Source organism: Hippopotamus amphibius, chromosome 3, assembly GCF_030028045.1.
Source record: "Hippopotamus amphibius kiboko isolate mHipAmp2 chromosome 3, mHipAmp2.hap2, whole genome shotgun sequence".
NCBI lineage: Eukaryota > Metazoa > Chordata > Mammalia > Artiodactyla > Hippopotamidae > Hippopotamus > Hippopotamus amphibius.
In genome coordinates, this window is record NC_080188.1 from 39,027,752 (window position 1) to 39,047,052 (window position 19,301).

Consider the following 19,301-nt stretch of genomic DNA (forward strand, 5'->3'; position numbering starts at 1 on the left):
ACTAACATCCTTTCTCCTTCCTTGATATCAAAATCTCACTTGTGTTTGGAGGCACAACGTGTGCAACACCAGACAATAGGTTACTACTGGCCTCACCAAGTAACAGTCATCATGTTTCTACAATCTTAGCCTCTGCTGAATTGGGGGGGCCTTGTCACATGGGTCTGAAATCTCCTTGTCAGTTTCTAGGAAAGTTTTGTTGTCCTAGCTGAAGGAATAGTGCAGCTGACATGATTCTTGGTTCTTCTCTTTCCTTTCTTCTTGTTCTGAACTGGATGTGACGCTTGGAGATGCATCAGCCTTCTTGCAACCATGAGGCAATAAGCTTGAGAGTAAGGCCAAAAAAGTCACATTGATTCCTGTCCTGACATCATTAAGCCACTAAACCCAAACCAACAGACATCCATCCCAAAACCTCTTTCTCAAGCACTTTTTTAACCCCTCTACCTTTTTAAGTCACTGTTGGACAGTTTTTCTATTATCTTCAACCTAACAAATTATATGTAATACAAATAATATATAAATAGGAGAAAGTCTAGCTCATTGCTTTAACTTCTATTAAAGTTCTATGGATACTTTCAATGAATGAGCATTCATTCATTCAATAAATATTTATTAAGCATCTACTTAAGTACCAAGAATTGTTCTAGGTCTTGGGGATACATCAGTGCATAAAATAGGAAGTATCCTGCTGATTTTTTGTTCAACCTTCCAATTGCTTGGCCCTGAGAGTAGACACTTGCTTGAAGTTACCTATGAAATAATCCTTCTGTATCCCCCAAGTCAGACTCTCTTAGGATATAATTATCTGAATTAACGTTCAACACTCAGGGATCTATATGAACACATTCAAAATGAAGGTAATATTATTTAGGAACGTAAAGTGGAAATTTTAATCAAAGCATACACTTTGATTCAATGGTTCTACCACTGACTACATATCAAACCACAGTTAGAATAATTTTGGACTTTGTTTTTACAATTCTTTAACGTTTCATATGTCCTTATAGTATGTAATATTATCTGATAATGATATACATTACCTTTAGCCTTAGCACATTTTCATATTCTCCTTTTTGAGATTAATAACAAAAAACATTTATATAGCATTTTATGAGATACACACACACACACACACACACACATATACTAAAAGTACAGATTCCCAGGTGCTAAACTTACAGATTTTCACAGGACTTGCTTTAATGAATTTTGATTCAGTGAGTATAGCAAGCTCCAGACATGGTATATTTAACCGTGTTTTGAGGTCGGCTCTGATGAGCGCCTCTGGGTTAGGAATCAATGGTTCAAAGTAAACTTTACCAGATATTATAATTTATATTTTAGCTAGATTGTTAGAAAGCTACAAGTCAGAATCATAGCACGCTGATCTGCTACACAACATTCCTTTTACATTTTAACACAGTAGTTTTCACACTGAGCCCACAATGGCACCTGTGGTTCTAAAAAGATATCTCAAAGGCACAAGCAGGTGAAGGAGCAAGGAGGTAAAAACAGAGCCAGGAAACCCAATAACTCTGTTGTTATCTGCTTCATGTATTGGGCTTCCACAATGATTTCTTTTGAATGAGAGGTTCTGTAGCTTAAAAAAAAAGGAATTTGAAAATCACTTTTAATATTTTGTCCTTGGCTTTCAGCAGTGACTTACATAAGAACCTATTAGATGAAAATCAGTTATGCATATTTTGAAAATTGGTAAGAATTATTATTTATGGCATTGTTCAATACCTCAAACACAACACTGTGACCAGATCCTCTCAAACCCCAGAGTCAGGGGGAAAAAATGCTTTTTCTGGATGAACTGACAGGTTTTCTGCCAGGAAATGAGAACTGTGCAACTCAAAGCTTATACTTAAGTTTTGTACTCAATTTCTTTAGCATAGGTAGTGAGATTTTCTTGATATATTTTCCATTTCCCCACATGCTTTGCTTATATTATTCTTATATTAATTGATTTTCTTAAAAATCATGTGGTTTTGTGGTAAAACGTGATTCCTGCCTTGAACAATGGTGTACATAAATAAAATACAATTCACAATACTTAAGTACATTTAAATAAATATAATCTCTAGATAGTGGGTGCAACCAAGAGCTTCTGCATCAAACAAACATGGTTCCTATCCTATCGATTTATTTGTCATGTGACCCAATGCAATTCACTTAATTTCTCCCCAATCCAATCTCCCACTAGTAAACTGAAATAATATCCAGCTCATGGGGTTGTTGTGAGAATTATAGGAGATTATTTGGTAATAGTTTTCAGAACAGTTATCATTACTATCCCACCCATCTAGAAGAAAGATTCAGTTCAAAGAATTCTTAGCTCAATAGAATAAAATATTAACCCACTGACACTTCTGATATATTTGTTAATATCTTTAGAGTAAATATAAATATGTTGAAGGGGGATAGTTAATTAAATATACTAACCAGACACTGGTTAGAATTAAACACACTAACCAGACGTTAACCAAGCTATACTTAAAAAGCCATTCATCATTACATTTTAAACTTTATTCTTTATAAATCTATTTTTTAATGTTATTTTGTTTACATAGTTGATGGTATCCATTTCCCTGCTCCTTTCCCTGCAATATTAAGAATTCCTACCAAGTTGTAAATCTAAAGTGCTTCATAAAGTAAGTGACAGTCTAAATTATCCAGGAAATCTAGAACAACTGAAAGAGTAAATTCATTCCCTCCCCAGAAATTTAACCCATGAAGAAACAGATGTTTTATATTAATTTTCTAGATGTAAAACTAAGCCATAATTAAAGCAGAAAAAATTATTTTATGGTGGCTGATTGTGGCTAAAGTCATATGAATTTTAAGAACTTATCATAAGAAAGAGGGGGAAAAACAGTAGTTGATTAAATAATAAAGAGATAGTGACCACAGGGTATAATCTATTTATTTCCTAATGGTTTGCAAATCCCAGTAGAACTTTCCTCTCATTGATAATTTTGGTAAATCTAAAAAGTATCTTACTGCCAAATTTCTTGGTATTAATTTGTTTTGGTTGGCAAATCATATGCACTTAGTTGGCAAAATCTCAGTTTAGAAGAGACTCTATAATACTAGAAATTCTAAATTCTATTATGAATTTAGGAAAAAAGCTACATTGGCTCTACCAGGAAAAACAGTAACGTGGTGAGATTGGGTGTGTTTAAAAGCAGTGTCTTTAAAGAAACAAAACAAGTTACTTAATACCATTTTTCCTGAAATGTAAATTTACAGGGCATAACATAATTCAATGATACATACAGAGTATCAAGCATTGGGGTTACAGACAGGCAAAGCTTTCTTCATACTGATGCATTTGGTAAATGCAAAAACAAAAAACCTGCCAGTTTTCTTGGAATCAACTTGCTTTAGTTGGCAAATCATACTAAATATCTCTGCTAGCAGGGATGTCTCAGTTCAGAAGAGAGCATTTTCTCGGGTTAACCTTTACTTTTTATAGCGATTTCTACTGATATCTAATCATATCTAACATCAGAAATGTATAAGCAAAGGAAAAACTTGATTCCAGCTCAGCATGACATACTACACATGGAAAAAGAATGGGCACAGAATACTGGGGAAATTGGGTAGGGGTCTTACCCTGTATAACTAGGCATAAAGATCAAGGTTATCTAGGTGCAGGAAGGAGCTGAGTGTTTCCTATTGAGCACCCAGAATCCAACTGCACTGAGAGCAGGGCCCCCATAGGAGCCTGGAGTGCAGGGACCTGGAGGGAAGTGGCAGGAGAGGTGGGCCAGGAGTAAATCACTGAGAGCTTTGTACTCAGGCTCAAGGAGTTTAGATTTTATCCTGAGGGCACTGGAGAGCAGTTGAAGGGTTTACCCAGGGAGTAAACAAGGGCTGCTTGAGCAACTGAACTGAAGTCAAGTGCTTTTCTTGTGGTATTTCCGTTTACAATAAATATTAGACAGTACTCACTAACTCATGTAGAAAATTAGACCCTGCTAAATGTCAGAGTGCCAACCCATGCTACTTTTTAGCACAGGAACTACTGAACACTTACATAATGCTTCCTGTGTACCAGAACTTTCACAAAATTCTTTATTGATATGAACCTAATCTTTACAACTTTGAACTGTATGAATATTCCCATTTTACAGAAAAGAATGCATAGACACAGGAGGTTTCCTAGCTTTCTAGGTTTTCAGGTCACACAACTCTATGTGGTCCAGTCAGACTCCAGAGCCTGTGCTCTTACCGCTCTGCCCCACTGCCTCCTCAAGGGGAAGGCTGATTCCACAGTAATGAGACTTTGGCTTTGAAACCAGTTTTGATTTTTCACTAGATCAAATTTTCTTCTTTCAGTTCCTTTGTTTACAGCAATGATTTGTCTAATCTATCCCACAGAGTTTTTTTATTAGATTCTCATGGAATAAGGTAGGTTAGCACATTTTGTAAACTATAAAGCATTTTAATAACATAAACTACATAAAAGTGATTATAAAATATTTAATATTGCTGTGTACATAAAGAGATAAAAAAGCACCCAAGAAGCTGCCTTGGATAGGAGACTAAAGGTGAATACATTTTCCACTCAACCCACTGAACATTTCAGTGCCCTCACTTGTTACAAAAAGTAGTATTGCCTAAAAATTACAATGTCATGAGTTAAGGCAAAACTTTACCTCAAAACTTCCCTCTCTTCCCAATCGAGCAAGCTGTAGCAATCAGCAGCAGACAGCACTTTGCAGGGAGAGTTTCTGAATGGGATTACAGGTATAAAACAGCTAGGTCGAGAGAGTAGCCTGGGCTAGCGATTGAGAACTGGGTTGCTTATACATGGAAGTACCAGAAAACAACTTAAAAACTAAAAAATACTTGGCCTAAAATTAAAAAGACATAATGTGGAGGAAAAGATCTTGCCTTGTGCTAGTGGGCAATGACGAGGGGAGATGTCAACATGGGGGTCAATCAGTGTATAAGAGCCCAATGACAAGAAGCAGATCAGGTATTTAGTGAGAAGGAAAAAAAAATTAGAGGTACGAGTGAACATGAGAACAAATATCTTCAGGACTCCACTTTTACTATACTTGCCACTGTCTGTGGAATGAGCCATTATTTGGATGATGAGGGCAAGAGTGACTGTGGACATCTGAAGGACTTTAGTCAACAGTCTCTCCTTGTACAGAAGAGTTGAAAAGAGCAGTGCTGGAGTCAGACTGCCTGGGTCTGAATGCAGATTTCTACCACTTTTGGATGTGTAATCTTGGGCAAGTTATTAAACTGTTCCCTGCCTCATTTTCCTCATGTAAAATAGGAATAATAATAATAATAATACATATTTCCTAGGCTTGTTTTGAGGAAAATGAATCAGTATACATGTAAACCAATTAAAAATGTTTGGCACATGGTATATCAATAATAAATGTTAGCTATAATTATTGTATACAGGTAGGTGTACTTATGGACACAGGTACACATGTACATTTCACAAGCAAATCTGAATACAATGCATTCTAAACTCCCTTATGCCTGTTTATGGTACCTACATAAAAAGATAAGCCTTTATAGAACTGTTTTAAAACCTTTCTGAAAATATAAAAGCTCAATTATATTTCCAAGTGATATTTTAAAACATGAATATAACTGAACAGATCAGAAAACTGTATATTTTAAACTAAAACAGAGGTGTCGAACTATAGTGTCAGACATGTTTCAGGAAGCTTCTAAACATTTATTTCTCCCAATTATTCACTTTCATAGCATCATAAAAGTCATTTAAAATATATATTATATTAAATACATATATATATATATAACTTAGTATGCCAGTACTAAATATCCAAAACATTTGAAGATATCTCTTGATATGTTTTGTGGCTAATGAGAAACTTCTGCCCTCTCCTTGGGGCATAATGAGGTAAAAGGCAACATTACAACCCATCAACCTTGTACTGATGATTTTCCCTTTATTTCCTATTCAAATCCCAGTATTCAATATTAAATAATTAGGAAACCAGCTGAAAATAGGACAACATCATGCGGTTGATTTTTGTCTTTGATAGCTCTATGGAAAATTTGCATATGCAATTCTTTTTCTTAGATTGTTTTCCTCACCCAGATTCCCTTTAATCATCCAATGCAAGGAAGACAATAACCTGTGATTCTGAAAGCTTATCTCAAATACCCCATATTTGGTAGCGGGGAAACCACAGGAACTAACATTTGTTGTATACCTGTTTTGCTCTAGGAATTTTGCTAAGCAACACACATACTCTGCACATTATTTTATTTTCACAACAACCCTATGAGAGTGTGTTAACACTTAATTTTAACTGTGTGGAATCTGAGGTGGATGGTTGAAGAACACTCATACATGGCAGGGCTCGTTTCATGGTCTTCACATGCTCCCATTATGCACTACCCAGTGAGAGGCAGTTATGGTGAAGTTAATTAAAATTAAGCTACAGGGCCCTCAATGACATGGGTCACTTCTATGCCACTGAGGCACCAGCAAAGTGTTCATTAAGTCCAGAATTCTGCTACACTTGCAAAACTAAAATATTTTTGCACTCCTTTCCTTAAGGACAATTCCTCACAAAGTTATACACTTAAATACACAAAACTGCTGCTCCAGACGCTTCCTTGCATCCTAGTCGGGACCTGGCAAGAGAAGCATTAACATACATGGACTCTTCAGAGCTCTAACCAGCCACACTCCCACAACTTACATATGTGTGCTGCTCACCAATTAGAAAATTATCTCATTTTGTTTGCTCTGCACAACAATTATGTGAAGTACTACTATACTACAGATACATGAACTGAGGCTAAAAAAAAAAACAGAAAAATGAGTGTCCACATAATTCAGAGCAAAAAAGAAGGAAAACAAAACAAACAAACAAACAAAAAAAACCCCACAAAATACAAAACACAAAAACCTAAAAGAAAACAAGACCAGTTTCTTTCTGAATTTCAAAGCCAGAAGTTTTGTTTTGTTTTTTTTATTTTCTCTTATTTTTCTGTAATTCCATAGCATTTAATCCTTTCCCTGCTTCATTTTCCAGTCTTGAATCAAAAAAACAGTGACTCCTAATCTGCAAGATTAAATGGTTCTGTTGTTGTTGTTGCTCCCACCCCCACTTTCAGGAAAATCAAATATGATGGTTTGAAACTAGACATGGTTAAAATCCTTCAGACACAGCAGTTCCCAAGTATTTTCTACTTTTCTCAGAAGGCTGGTTGTACCCCTTTTAGGAGACTCGTGACAGCATCACTACACTGCCTAGAGTGCAGGGAGAAGAGGGACCACTGTCATCTTCCACAAAATGGGGCAGTCTCCTCACCTGTCCAGCTAGCACACAGGCCAGGGCTCTGGGTGAAAGCTACAACTTGGCTCACAGAGAGAGCACCTGCTGAGGACTGCTGGGCTGAACTGGTGCCAGCCGGATCTACCTGCTGAGTTTGTCTTTCCACAGAAAAGACATTAACAAGCATCCTGGAACAGGAAGGGACAGCCAGTGCAAAGTAAATAAGTGAGCTATCTTACAAGAAATGTAAAAGGGACAAAGATGCCTTGAACTCTTGTACTTCTGACTTAAGAATCAAGTAAAAAAGTACAGAACTTGGTTTGCTACAATCTACTCTTTACCGTTAAGGACTGGGTCCCATGATTTAAGTAACAGAAGACTATATTTTCTGATCACTCCAACACTTCCTTGGGGGTGTTGGAACTCACAGGCATGAAAGAGCTCTTACAGTCTTATCTTGCTTTGACTTTGTATAAATGGAGTATCTGATAAGAGATGGGGGAGGAAGAAAGGAGGGAGAGAGAGAAGAAATGGAGGGAAAGAGAGAGAAAAGGAGGGGTAAAGGGGAAAAGGAGATGTGACATGAAAATAAGAGTGCGAATTATCATAAGAGAAAAAAGACACTACCCATCTCTGAGTAGAAGAACAGACTGTATTTTCTCTAAATCTTCCAATACTTAGCCGGAAACATGTTTCCAAGTAGGAACAATTTCTCACAAAGCATATGCAAAATATTTCAACCCTCCAGTTTTGGCTCTTTGATTTTTTTTTTTTTTTTTTTTTACCAGATCATTTACTTAACAGCGTTACAAGCCCAGTTTTGTTAGAACTGAAGATGTGTGTGATGGATGGAGAAGATAGCCTGGGCAATAGTCCAGCACCTATAAAAGAATTACACTCATCACAGACACTTTAATCCCAATTATTTAATCTGCAGGGTTTCTAACACCACAAGTATTTGGCATGACTCAACAAAACTGTAAAACTTACAGAGAAACAAAAGAAAAAAGAACTAAATGGATGAAATAAAATGAACTAAAGAGTTATTTTCTTTCATTAGGCTGGGATTTGTATCTTCAGAGTTTGTAAAACAAATATAAAATTAGAATATGTGTGTGTGTGCGTGCGTGCATGCGCACAGGCATGGCATTTTTTAATAACATAAAAAATAAAACCCAAGCACTTATTAATATCAAGTTCACAGTGACACCATCTTGATAACCCTCTCTACCTCTTTCTTCCAGCTTCACCACAATCTTAACACACACCCTAAAACGTGTCCATGTGCACAAACACAATCCTCAGGCCAAGTTCTTGCAGTCTGCTTACTAAATGCACAGCAATTAAAGCCATGAATACTGAATCACTGGAAGATACAGAGGAAAGAATGTATGACCCAGGGTCAACTTCTGATCAACAAAGTTTTGTATATTCTCTAATAGTTTAAGAAATAGTTTTAATTATATTAATAAAGTATCACAAAAACTGATCAGAGACAAAAGGCTGTGGAACCTACAGGGAAAAAAAAAAGAGCTAAAATAAAGCTTTAAGAATAGAGTTTACTAGGTTTTCTTTAACTGAATACATTGTCAACGAGATTCTAAACACAAAACACACACATTTTTTTAGAGGATTTTCGGGCATTCTTTAAATGGTGGAAATTATGCCTTATGGTTTCTTTAAATTGCTAAAGATTAAAAACAATCATTAAAAATTATACCAACATACAACAGCAGCTAGTAAGAAAAGTCATCATGCTAAACCACAGTTTTCAAAAACTCCATGTGGTGCAGCTGCTAAATTACAGTTTTATTTTATAACTTTGTAACACCTAGAATATTCATTAGAAATACTAGATGACAAATCTGAACTTCTAGAAAGAAAAAAAAAAGCAAGACCACACACTTCACCAGACACAATTTAAATTCTTATGTACTTTAGTGTTATCTTTTCTTTTTATTTATTTTTTTGCTTTACACTAACATTATGTAGGCTAAGAAATTTTTAAGATGGTAATGAAATAAAAGATAATTTAAAAATCTCTACTCATAAGATTTGTTGATTAGAATTACATTTTAAATCACTCAATTGTTTTCTATTGTTGTTTTAATATGAATTTTAAATTAGAGCCATCTCAATTTATGTGATGAGAGTGAGTTAAATGAATAAATCCTATACATGTGAAATCCTGGCGTCAGAAGAAAAATAGAAATTCCAATCATATTTTAATACTCAAGAATAACTGTACGATTATCTATTTGTAATTTGATTTATAAATAGCTATTTCCTAATACCATTTATGGCATCAGTACTCCTACTGTTTTTGAGGAGGTTCTTTATTACAACACTTTGCATATATTACTGAATGTATTATAAAACATGAGCTATTGTCCAAAATTTGGATTTAAAATTCTTAAACATTTTTTCTTGTTCAAACATTTTAAAATCTATTTCATTAACTCTGAATAAACAAATGTCTAGAGGAGTAGACAGTCAGTAACTAAATAGGAAAAGTAAATTTATGATAAAGGGAGACTCCCTTTACACTCTTGCAAATTGTTATGGAAGTTAAAAACTAAATACTTAAAAATGGATCATTTACATTTTGGTTTAAACATTTTCAATGGAACCAATAATTCAGACAAGACTTTCACAGTGAATAACTATCCAATCTTCCAGTTTTCTAACTGCTATATAATAACAATATAATGTTTTGAAAAATGTTATGAATAGATCAGAGAATCTCCAGTTATCCATTTCCTATATCAAATATATCTTACTGAAAAACCTATTTTTGTTTATTATTTCAAAGTTATGTATTGTTAAGCTTTTTGTAAAAAACATGCACTACTTAAATCTGTGCTTACAAAGCCTTTAGAACTCATTTTATTTTTTAGCGACCTTTGCATACATTCATAGAACCATAAGTGTACCATTTAGTCTGTGATAGAACATATGATGTTTTTTAATGTCAATTAAAAACACCATTAGGCATGTTTATGTATACAATAGACTAGGTAGGATAACTCCTTTGAAGAAATCACTACCTAACCAACTGATTACATACATTTTGATAAAATAACTAAATATGTATTTACCCAGTAGAGCATACCAGTAGGAACTATTCTGCTCTATAGATAAACACATACTCACCAGAGATATCAGAACAGATAGAATCATCGAGTGTCTAACGTAACAATTTACATTTTTAGCTCTCATATTGCTTTTATAGTTAAAAGTCACTGTTTCTGGAAAGAAAACAAAAGGACAAATGCTGCAATCAATTTTTAATGATTTATAAGCAAGGCTGAATATTCAAACTTCAGTTAATTTTAATGCCTTATAAAAACTATTGTAAAAGTATTTTAAGATTGTTAAAAATGCCATAATCATCTCTGAATAATCAGATACCTCTGCTAACTTAAGATCAAGTTATTCATTAGTAAAATGAAATATATCTGCTAATTTAAATTGAAAAAATAAGGGATAAAGAATTATTAATACTTTTTACAGTAATTTCTTCAAGATATTAGTAGCACGTTTTCTTTTTAAAAAGAACATTGACTCATAAAAGAAAAAATAACTATAGACAGTTAATATAATCATTATACCCTATTTTTACAGTCAAAGGTAAAAAGATTTCTTCCAAATGAAAGAGAAATAAACTGGTCACTCCTTGCAAATACATAAAAAGGCACACCAAACAAAGGAAATTCAAGTGGTCAAGTCAATCAACGAAAATGTAGTGAAAATAACTAAAGTATAGTCATTCTTCTCAGCAGTAGCAACACTGAATAAAGTAATATTTAATTAAATAGTTTAGGGCTGTTTTGTCTGTAAACAGCTATATCATCTCATTTTGACATTTCATGTAGAAATACTCTAAATGGTTACATTTTGTAGAGTACTAATAATACAAATAATGTCAAGTAATACATGTCTAAGCATAAAAAATAAATCCTTTTCCCATATCAATTATATCCTATGTGGACTTACATAAAGAATTAATAATATTTACAAGTGACAATATTATACTATGAATATTTTCAATCAAAGGAGAAATACCCATTAAAATTGCAGAAATTATTCAGCCTCTTCCCTGCCTTAAATGAGGAAATGAAATCCTCTTACATGTCACCTTGACACGCAAGAAGATCTCTGTCTACCTCAAAAAAAAAAAAGGCTTAAAATTTGAAGACCCAACCCTCTGCTCCCCATTCATGGTTTATAAAGCAAAAAGCCAAAACTCCTCAGGATGTCTTCCTAGTTCCAACAATCTATGATTCAAATAGGGGTAATGGCTCTCTTTTTTTCTTCAGTAGCATCCTGGTGAGGGAATAATTTTACTGTCCTTTTTCTGTGGGGTCCTGCCTCTTTATCTAAAAGGAAATGAATTACAACCGGATGACAAGGCCACAAAACAAAGCCATTTGGTTTTACAAACCTATTATGTCATCCAGTCGTTTTATGGGCCTGGTCCTATTATAAACCAAGAAAGACCCTAAAACAAACTTTCTTCCTTCTCTTTCTTTCCATTGAAAACATTTACAATTTTATGATTGTTTTTCAAACAGTTTAGCCCCCCAGTTTTTCCTCTCTTGTGGTGTTCTTTTCTCCCTCAGAGTCCCTCCACCGCACTTTCTCAAACATACAAAACATTCAGAGACAAGTAACTGGACTTTTCAAATACAAACTGCTGACAACTGTCAGAAGCACTTTGCTGGGACATTACTGACTGTAGCTTCAATGAATTAAGCTTGATTCACTGCGGGTGAAATCATTTTCAATGCAGAGCTGTTCAGCAGTAATTGGCCAAGAATCCCTGCTGCGAAAAGCACTTGTCAAATAATGCTTGTTTACAAATATATCTCCAGACAGCAAAAAGTGGCAGTTACTGAATAAGTTCAGGGCCACCTCCAATATTCATAACAGTGGACATGTTCCCTTTATTTATTAAAATCTATTAAAATTTTCACTTGTTGATACACTTGCTAATATTTCCTCTGCCTGATCAGCCTTAGGTAATTTTTTTCCCTTATATATGCCTCTGAATTATTATACAATAAAAGTTTTGTATATTATACTGTAGTTCAAAGGTTCCTTCCACGTTATTTACGTCAAATGTGTGTAATAAGACAACTAAAGATATATTTACCTTATCCTAGAATTCAGGCTAAAGAGTAAATTTTCCTCTTACTGTCTATTATGCAATGTATTCTAAAATTCATTTCATGTCAGTCCAAGATTCTAGATACATATATGACTTTTTCTGTTCAATTCTGCTATTTATGTCTACCAAACTTAATTTTAAACATGATTGGAATACCAGTTATAAATGTAAACTCACATTTATTTCTATCTGCCTTAAAATTTTTTTCTCACATAATAGGAGAATTCATATCATACAAATATATAATGTATATATATATATATACTATAGTCTGAGAAATCACGAACCATCTATAGGTTGCAGAAAGAAAAGCATAGCAGTGCAAGTTATTAATGGAGTCAGTGTATACATAAAATCTTTCTACCCCTGATATTCCAAAGTTCCTCCAAAAACAAACTTAAAAACTCCAATCCAAAACTTTAAATAAACTGACTGTTGTTATAAATATCTTATATTCTTGTTCTTTGACTTATAATAGTGGTATCATGGTGAAACCAGAAAAAAATAAATATTAAAGGTCTGGGATGAGACTAAATGAAAAGATGGAAACTGGTGGGCAGACAGGTTGAATGAGATTGTGTGTGTATGTATATATACACATACATATATATGTTTCTGTATATATACACATATGTATATATATAATTTCTCGTTATGTAAAATAGTGAAGTTACAAAATATGCCCCAAACAACAGACACGCTTTTACTTTTAGTGTTTTCAGAACACTGGCTGGTAAAGTACCATTCATTGCTGGTTAGACCTCTGCAATCCTCGTCTCACTGAAGCCCAAGTTTTGCTGTGTGTTCCACTCGCTGGGGTAAGGACAACACAATCTGTGTTAAGTCTGTAATATCAGCCCGTCTACCTTCCGCAAGACTCCAGCTCTGCTTACAACACCTTAGGAGACCTATGTTATTTTCTTGCTTCCCTCCATTTCCTTTTGCCTCTTCCTCCCCGCACAGTCTGGACCCTTGTTCCCATTTAGCGCCACCTTCCCTGAGACTTCATTTCTTCCCATTCTCTAACCAAGACCTACTACTCCCTTACACCTCTACCTACGTAAGCCCCTTCCCCCATCACACCTTGAAGAAAAAAAATGAAATAACGGGAACACACGAAAGGATTATATTAGCACTGATGTTACTCTTTAAATCCAAACCAGGATGCCCCTTTCGGTGGAATAAGACAGTTAATAAAAGGACTCCTAACCTTATCACCTTCATCCGGACTTCCAACACAATGAATCCAACAGGAGATGTTAATTAAAGGACTACGACTAAGGAAAACACTTTTGCAACTTTGTCGGGAAGGTCTAAAATGCAGACTGCTTGTGTTAAGCATGGGAGATTTTAGGTAGGTAAATAGGTACGTGGATAGATCGATCGATATAATCCTTAAATCAGATTTTTAAAAATAATTTAGGGGTTAAAGAGAGAAGTTCACGGGGGTGGGGTGAGGAGTCTCGATCTGCTCCGCTTTTCACACGGCTCTTAGGGAGCTGGCAGCACTCCGAAACCAGCTCAGCGCCTTCTCCTACAGCCAAGACAACCGGTGCAAGTCACGAGCACACACACGACTCCGCCGCTGCTGCTGCATCTTTCCGGTCCCGAGTCCCCTGCCCCACGAGTGGAAGGAAATTTTTCAGGTTCTGTGCCTCACTCGAGGATCCGGAGCCCCAAATCGAAACCCCAGACTTCCAGCCAGGGGGGTAGGGTTTTTGATGTTTTCGTAGTGGAGCGACCGCCTCTCGTAGCCCTGATCCGGATCTGAGATGCTGCCCCCACCCTAGAGGGCTGCACCCTTGAGCGCGGTCCCGGCGTGCCAGGAGCAAGCGCGGCGGAGCTGACCCGGAGGCCGAGGGCGGCCGGCCGGCCGAAGGGCTGAGCAGAGCTCGGGGAGCCGCGAGCGCGGCGCAGGTGCTGCTGCTGCGCCCGCCCTACTCTCCCGGTGCAAGGCGGGGACAGTCTTCTGGGTCCGGAGCGCAGGATTGGGGGTGGGGAGGAGAGCTGGGGACTCTAGGATCTGGAGCGGGGCTTTTCCTTCATGGAAACATGGGAAGACCTGACCCGGTGGGTTCCAGCAGCACCTTCCTGGAGACAACACTCCCCTCCCCCGAACCCTCCGCCTCCCACCGCAACCCACCTTTCCCGCCTTCTTCCAATTTCGCTTCCGTGTGATTGTGAGACCCCCAAGGTGAGGGGCACCCCCACAGTGTGGGGCTCCTTCCATCCTTCGACATCCCCCTCCCTCGAGAAAAACCTCCTACCACCCACTCCAGAAGAGCAGCTGGTGATGCCCTAAATAACAGCTCCCAGAAGACACTTTCCCCCAAATAAAAGCATCCAGCCACCCCACAGCGTTTCCAATCCCCGGCCCCAAATAACGGTTTCTAAAAGCCCCACCGCTCCTGAGATCCCAGGCAGTGAGCTTCAAACAGTTCCCACTCTTTCAAGCCCTTAATGTCACTTCCCCAGGCGCTTCAAGTGAGACCCAGCCGCACCAAGCCTCCCGGCGCGGGTCTCGGAGCCCTCTTTCCTCCGGGTTTCCAACTTCCCACCCCCCAAGCAGCCTCCGTCCACAGGCAGGTTCCGCGCCCAGCACTCCGCAGCTAATATCAAACAATGCAAGCGGGAGACAGCGGGAGGCGAGCGAAAAGGCTAGCGAAAGCGGACGACAAACGTTAGTTCGAGAGGAGAGGCGCGATTTCGTCCGCCGCAGCCGCGTCCAGCGCGCCCGAACCCGCGCGCCCAGGCCCCGCCTCGCCCCTCCGCCCCGGGTCGCCGCGGTCCCCACCCCCACCGCTCTACCTTCGTTGCTGGGGCTGGCCAGGAGGGTCCGGAGCGCGGCGCACAGGAGAAGGCACGTCCAGAGGGGGGCCCTGCGAGGTGCGGAGTAGCAGCCGGCCAGAGACGCAGGGGTGCTGGGGGGGCCGCCGCCGCCGCCCGGGGGCCGCCGGCGTCCCGCGCCCCGGGGCCCGGAGCCCCGCATCTTCTCCTCGCCGCCTCCGCCGCCGCTGTCCCGCGCCGCTCAGTCCACGGCTCCCGCCTCGCGGAGGGGGCGAGAGAGGCTCGCGGTTCCTCCTCGTCCCTCGTGGGCTCCTTGGCCTCTGGCACGCGGCTCGTCCGAATGCGGGAACCACGGGTGCCCTGAGACGGCTGAAGTTTGCTCCCGGCTCCCCACTCCCTCCTCGCCACTGGGGTTAAATGAAATACTAGTTATGGTTGGTAGTGCCGTTCGGGACTGGACTCAAGGGTGTCGAGGAGGTCCCGCGTCCTGTTCTTTGCCTCTTTAGACTTTTAAGGATGGAGGTCTTTGAAATGCCACTGAGGGGGAAGATAAAGGCTCCTTTTCAGTCTTCAGGGCTGAAGTGGACGAAGGTAAGGAAGACAAGGCATCTTTAGAAGAAATCCTCAATAAAAAGCAGGGTGGCTAAGGAGAAAGGAAAGAGGAGTTGGTAAAATATAGGGTGGGGAAAATACGAGAGAGGGGAGCCGAAGAAAATCTCCTGAGAGTTCAAAGAGGCCGGCAGAAGAAAATAGCTGCGGGCTGAGCGCCGACGAGGGAGGGACTGACGGCGGCTAGCCGGCAAGAGCGCGGAGCCCGGCGGCGGCGGCTGCCCGGAGCCGTGACGGCTCCCGCTGCTCGGGGAAGAGGCGGCGTGTGCGCGGCTGGGCAGGCGAGCTCGGAACTGCACCGCCACGGCACGCTCCTGCTGAGTCTGGAGCTCCGTGGTCTCCTCTGCCTCCCCGCTCTGCGCCTCCCACCCTGCTCTCTCCCCCCTCCCCCTCTTCCCGGCTCCCCCGCCCTCTGCAGCTCGCAGCCTCGCCAGTGAGAATCTACTGTAAGTGTGAGTTGCTTAGACGAAGTCACACACCCACGGAGGGACGTAATCTGGAGCCTGCCGTGGTGAGTGTTGCCTAGCGGTCTCTGGGAAAGGCGCGTCTTTCTCCGCGGATAATTAGGTCGAATAATTCTCCTGACGACGCCTGCGAAGACCGGGACTCCTGGGAGGCTGAAGGGAAATCAGACCTAGTTCAGCGGGGAGCCCTTAGAGGAGCGGGTCCCTTGGTTTGGCATATTGCCTGCTGCCCATCACAGGCTTGTAGCATCAACCTTGTCGTCACATAGCCAAGCATTCTCAGGCTGTGCTAGTCCGTGGCTAGTTTCTTAAACACCCTATGGCTCACTGCTACTGACCCTTTCTATTCTTCCAATACTTTGCTGGCTGGAATGATATAATTAGTCAACATTTTCTTCAAAGTAAATGGTAGAATTTCTAAATATAGAAACGGTAGCTATGATTGAAATTTCAAGGAGTCAAAGAATTTGGCAATTGAGAATTGCGGTGTGCCAGTCAGTTACTTTAAGATGTGATGATTTAATTCATTAATTTCATTGATGGAACGTTATATATTTTAGAAATTATATGATATGCAGATATATGAAATTAATTCCAGTAAAATTAATTTCAGGATATTTTTAATTAAAATTGTTTTAATTTCTTGTGTTCTGCTGCATTGAGAGATGCAAATAATTAAGAAAAACGGTTTAAAACAATGAACTTTCCATGTCTTGCCCCTCATGTCTTCCCTTGCTTTATTATTTTTTCTTCAATTTTCTCAATCATTTTTTTCAAAGAGATACATCTGAAGGGCAAATTTCAGTATACTGGCATTAAAAAAGACTACAAAATAAAAGTGTGATTCTTCAATATCTCATTTAATTTGGTGTATAGTATCTACTGTGAAGATTGGGTTTACACTAACAACTAATAAAGGTGGGTCTGTTCACCAATTTTAATATCTAGAGCCCTGTTTGTCTTCAAAATAAATTTGTCGTCATCTTTAGCTGATGACATTTGTTTTTTGTTTAAATATTTGCAATAAAGATGAAAGAATAAAGCGGCAGTGATGCAATTTCATGAAGAGGTGGAAGCTCATCTTTGATTTTTTTTTTCCCTGAAATGTTTTGGCACCAGAAATCTAAAAGCGGCTTCTTTCTATTATAATGTGCTCCAAATGCATGAAGCAAATTTAGAGGAATGGCAGTGAATCAGTCTTTCATTTTGGCAAAAAGCCTCACAGTGAGATGCAAAGTTAAAATTTATGTTTCTATTTGAAGACCATTCAGAATGTAAGCTCCTCCCCCCAATTTATAGTTGCGTTACTTAAAAATATCTAAACAGGATATCAAGGAAGTTATCTAAAGCCTATGAACATATAATAATGCTACGTATGAAACATAGGCAGTTTAATGGGACTTTGAGCTTCTCGTTTTATTTCTTTAGGCCTCAGTATCCTCATCAGTAAAATGAGGGATTTGGAGATGATGGTCAAGTTCCCTTCTCTTCCATTGCATTTCTGTTACTACTTGTTCATCTGTCTCTAATTATTTACCTTTGACCACAAAATTACCAAATTTCTTCAGCCTGTCTTTGAAAGCGTTCTACTACAAAGAGCTTAAACTAATTTTCTATTTTATTTTACACTAAAATTTTGTTCCCTAAATTGTCTCATACCTCTCTGCTTTTACATCTGGCACTCCACTCTACACAAATTCTACCCCCTAAAAATACTTAACACTTCCCCCACCCCATCTCCTAACACACATCTCTGTCATCTAAAACCCTACTCAGTGTCCAAGGAGAGTCAAGCACTCAAGACTGATGTTTTCTTTTCCAAGAAAGAAGTGATTTGATTCTCTTTATCCATAGCTTATGATTTATGTCAATCTACCCAATGACACAATTTCCTGAATGAAAAATGGGAACAAATTATCTAACTATAAGTATATATACTGGGATAAAGAGATAGAATTTAAACTAGGTATGTCAAAAGAATTTAAACTAGGTATGTCAAAGAAAACTTGGGACGCTGTTCCCAATGGTGGGAATTATGCTATCTTCTCATTAAGGGACTGAGAGTACAGAATGCAAAATCCTTTGTATTCTCCACCTTACAAAATCCTACGTATTCTCCACCTTGGTAATCTCCATCTTTCTCATGGTTGTTTAATAATATTATATATCTTTGAAAGAATGAGTAGCTGTAAAATGAAGCCCCAGTGACAGCAACAAAAGTCATTTTTTTGGTGTGATGAAGGTTAATCAGAGAAGACAATGAGGGTGATTTGGCTTGGGCCTCAAAGGAAATCTTATATTTGATCTTGTCTTGATTTCTTGGCACAGAAACACTCAGCATACTTACATTGGATGATGGCTTTTCATGAAAACTGGATTTGTCTTTTTCCTTTATATTTCAGCTTTGCACAGGAAAGGCTACTACTATGTTTGCATTTTTCATTTGGGATAACTGCTATGACCTCAAAAGTGGCTGGTGTCTCCCTAGATCTCTGCTTGGATCTGGCTTTTGTACTAAGCTTTCATGAAGAAAATATATTCAAAATCACCTTGATATGACACGTTGAATGGTTACTACCCTATAAAAGGTATTATAGTTAAATTCAATGTATTGATAAACCTGAATATCTTCACTGCATTCAAAGTAGAACAGAAACAATTTTAATAAGCAGACTTGCTAGTATTTACTGATGATTTGCTATGTATGAAGCATCACGTGATGTTTTACATCAATTATTTTACTTAATGCTGACACTCCAACTATCCAGTCTGTGTAATTATTAGCCCCATGTTGATGATGAGAAGACTGAGGAAATGAGGTAGGCACCCTGAATAGTTCAACAGCTGGTAAGATGTGGAAATTTTAACCCATGGCACTGACTCTATGTGAGAAAATTATAATGTAACAGAAGGAAAGAATAAATTTGATAACCAGTTGTTCAGGAAAAAAGAGCACTACCCAAGAATTCTGCATTA

At 38.5% G+C, this 19,301-nt stretch overlaps 1 protein-coding gene across 5 annotated transcripts in view; it reads right to left on the reverse strand.

The window, feature by feature from the left end:
* Positions 1-15,454, reverse strand: part of EPHA5 (EPH receptor A5) — a 320,729-nt gene extending 305,275 nt beyond the window's left edge. For all 5 annotated transcript variants that reach the window (XM_057728863.1, XM_057728861.1, XM_057728862.1 and 2 more), the window contains exon 1: positions 15,274-15,454. In XM_057728863.1, coding sequence (XP_057584846.1) covers positions 15,274-15,454 — 181 coding nt within the window. The remainder of the gene's footprint in view (positions 1-15,273) is intronic.
* Positions 15,455-19,301: the final 3,847 nt, after the last annotated feature.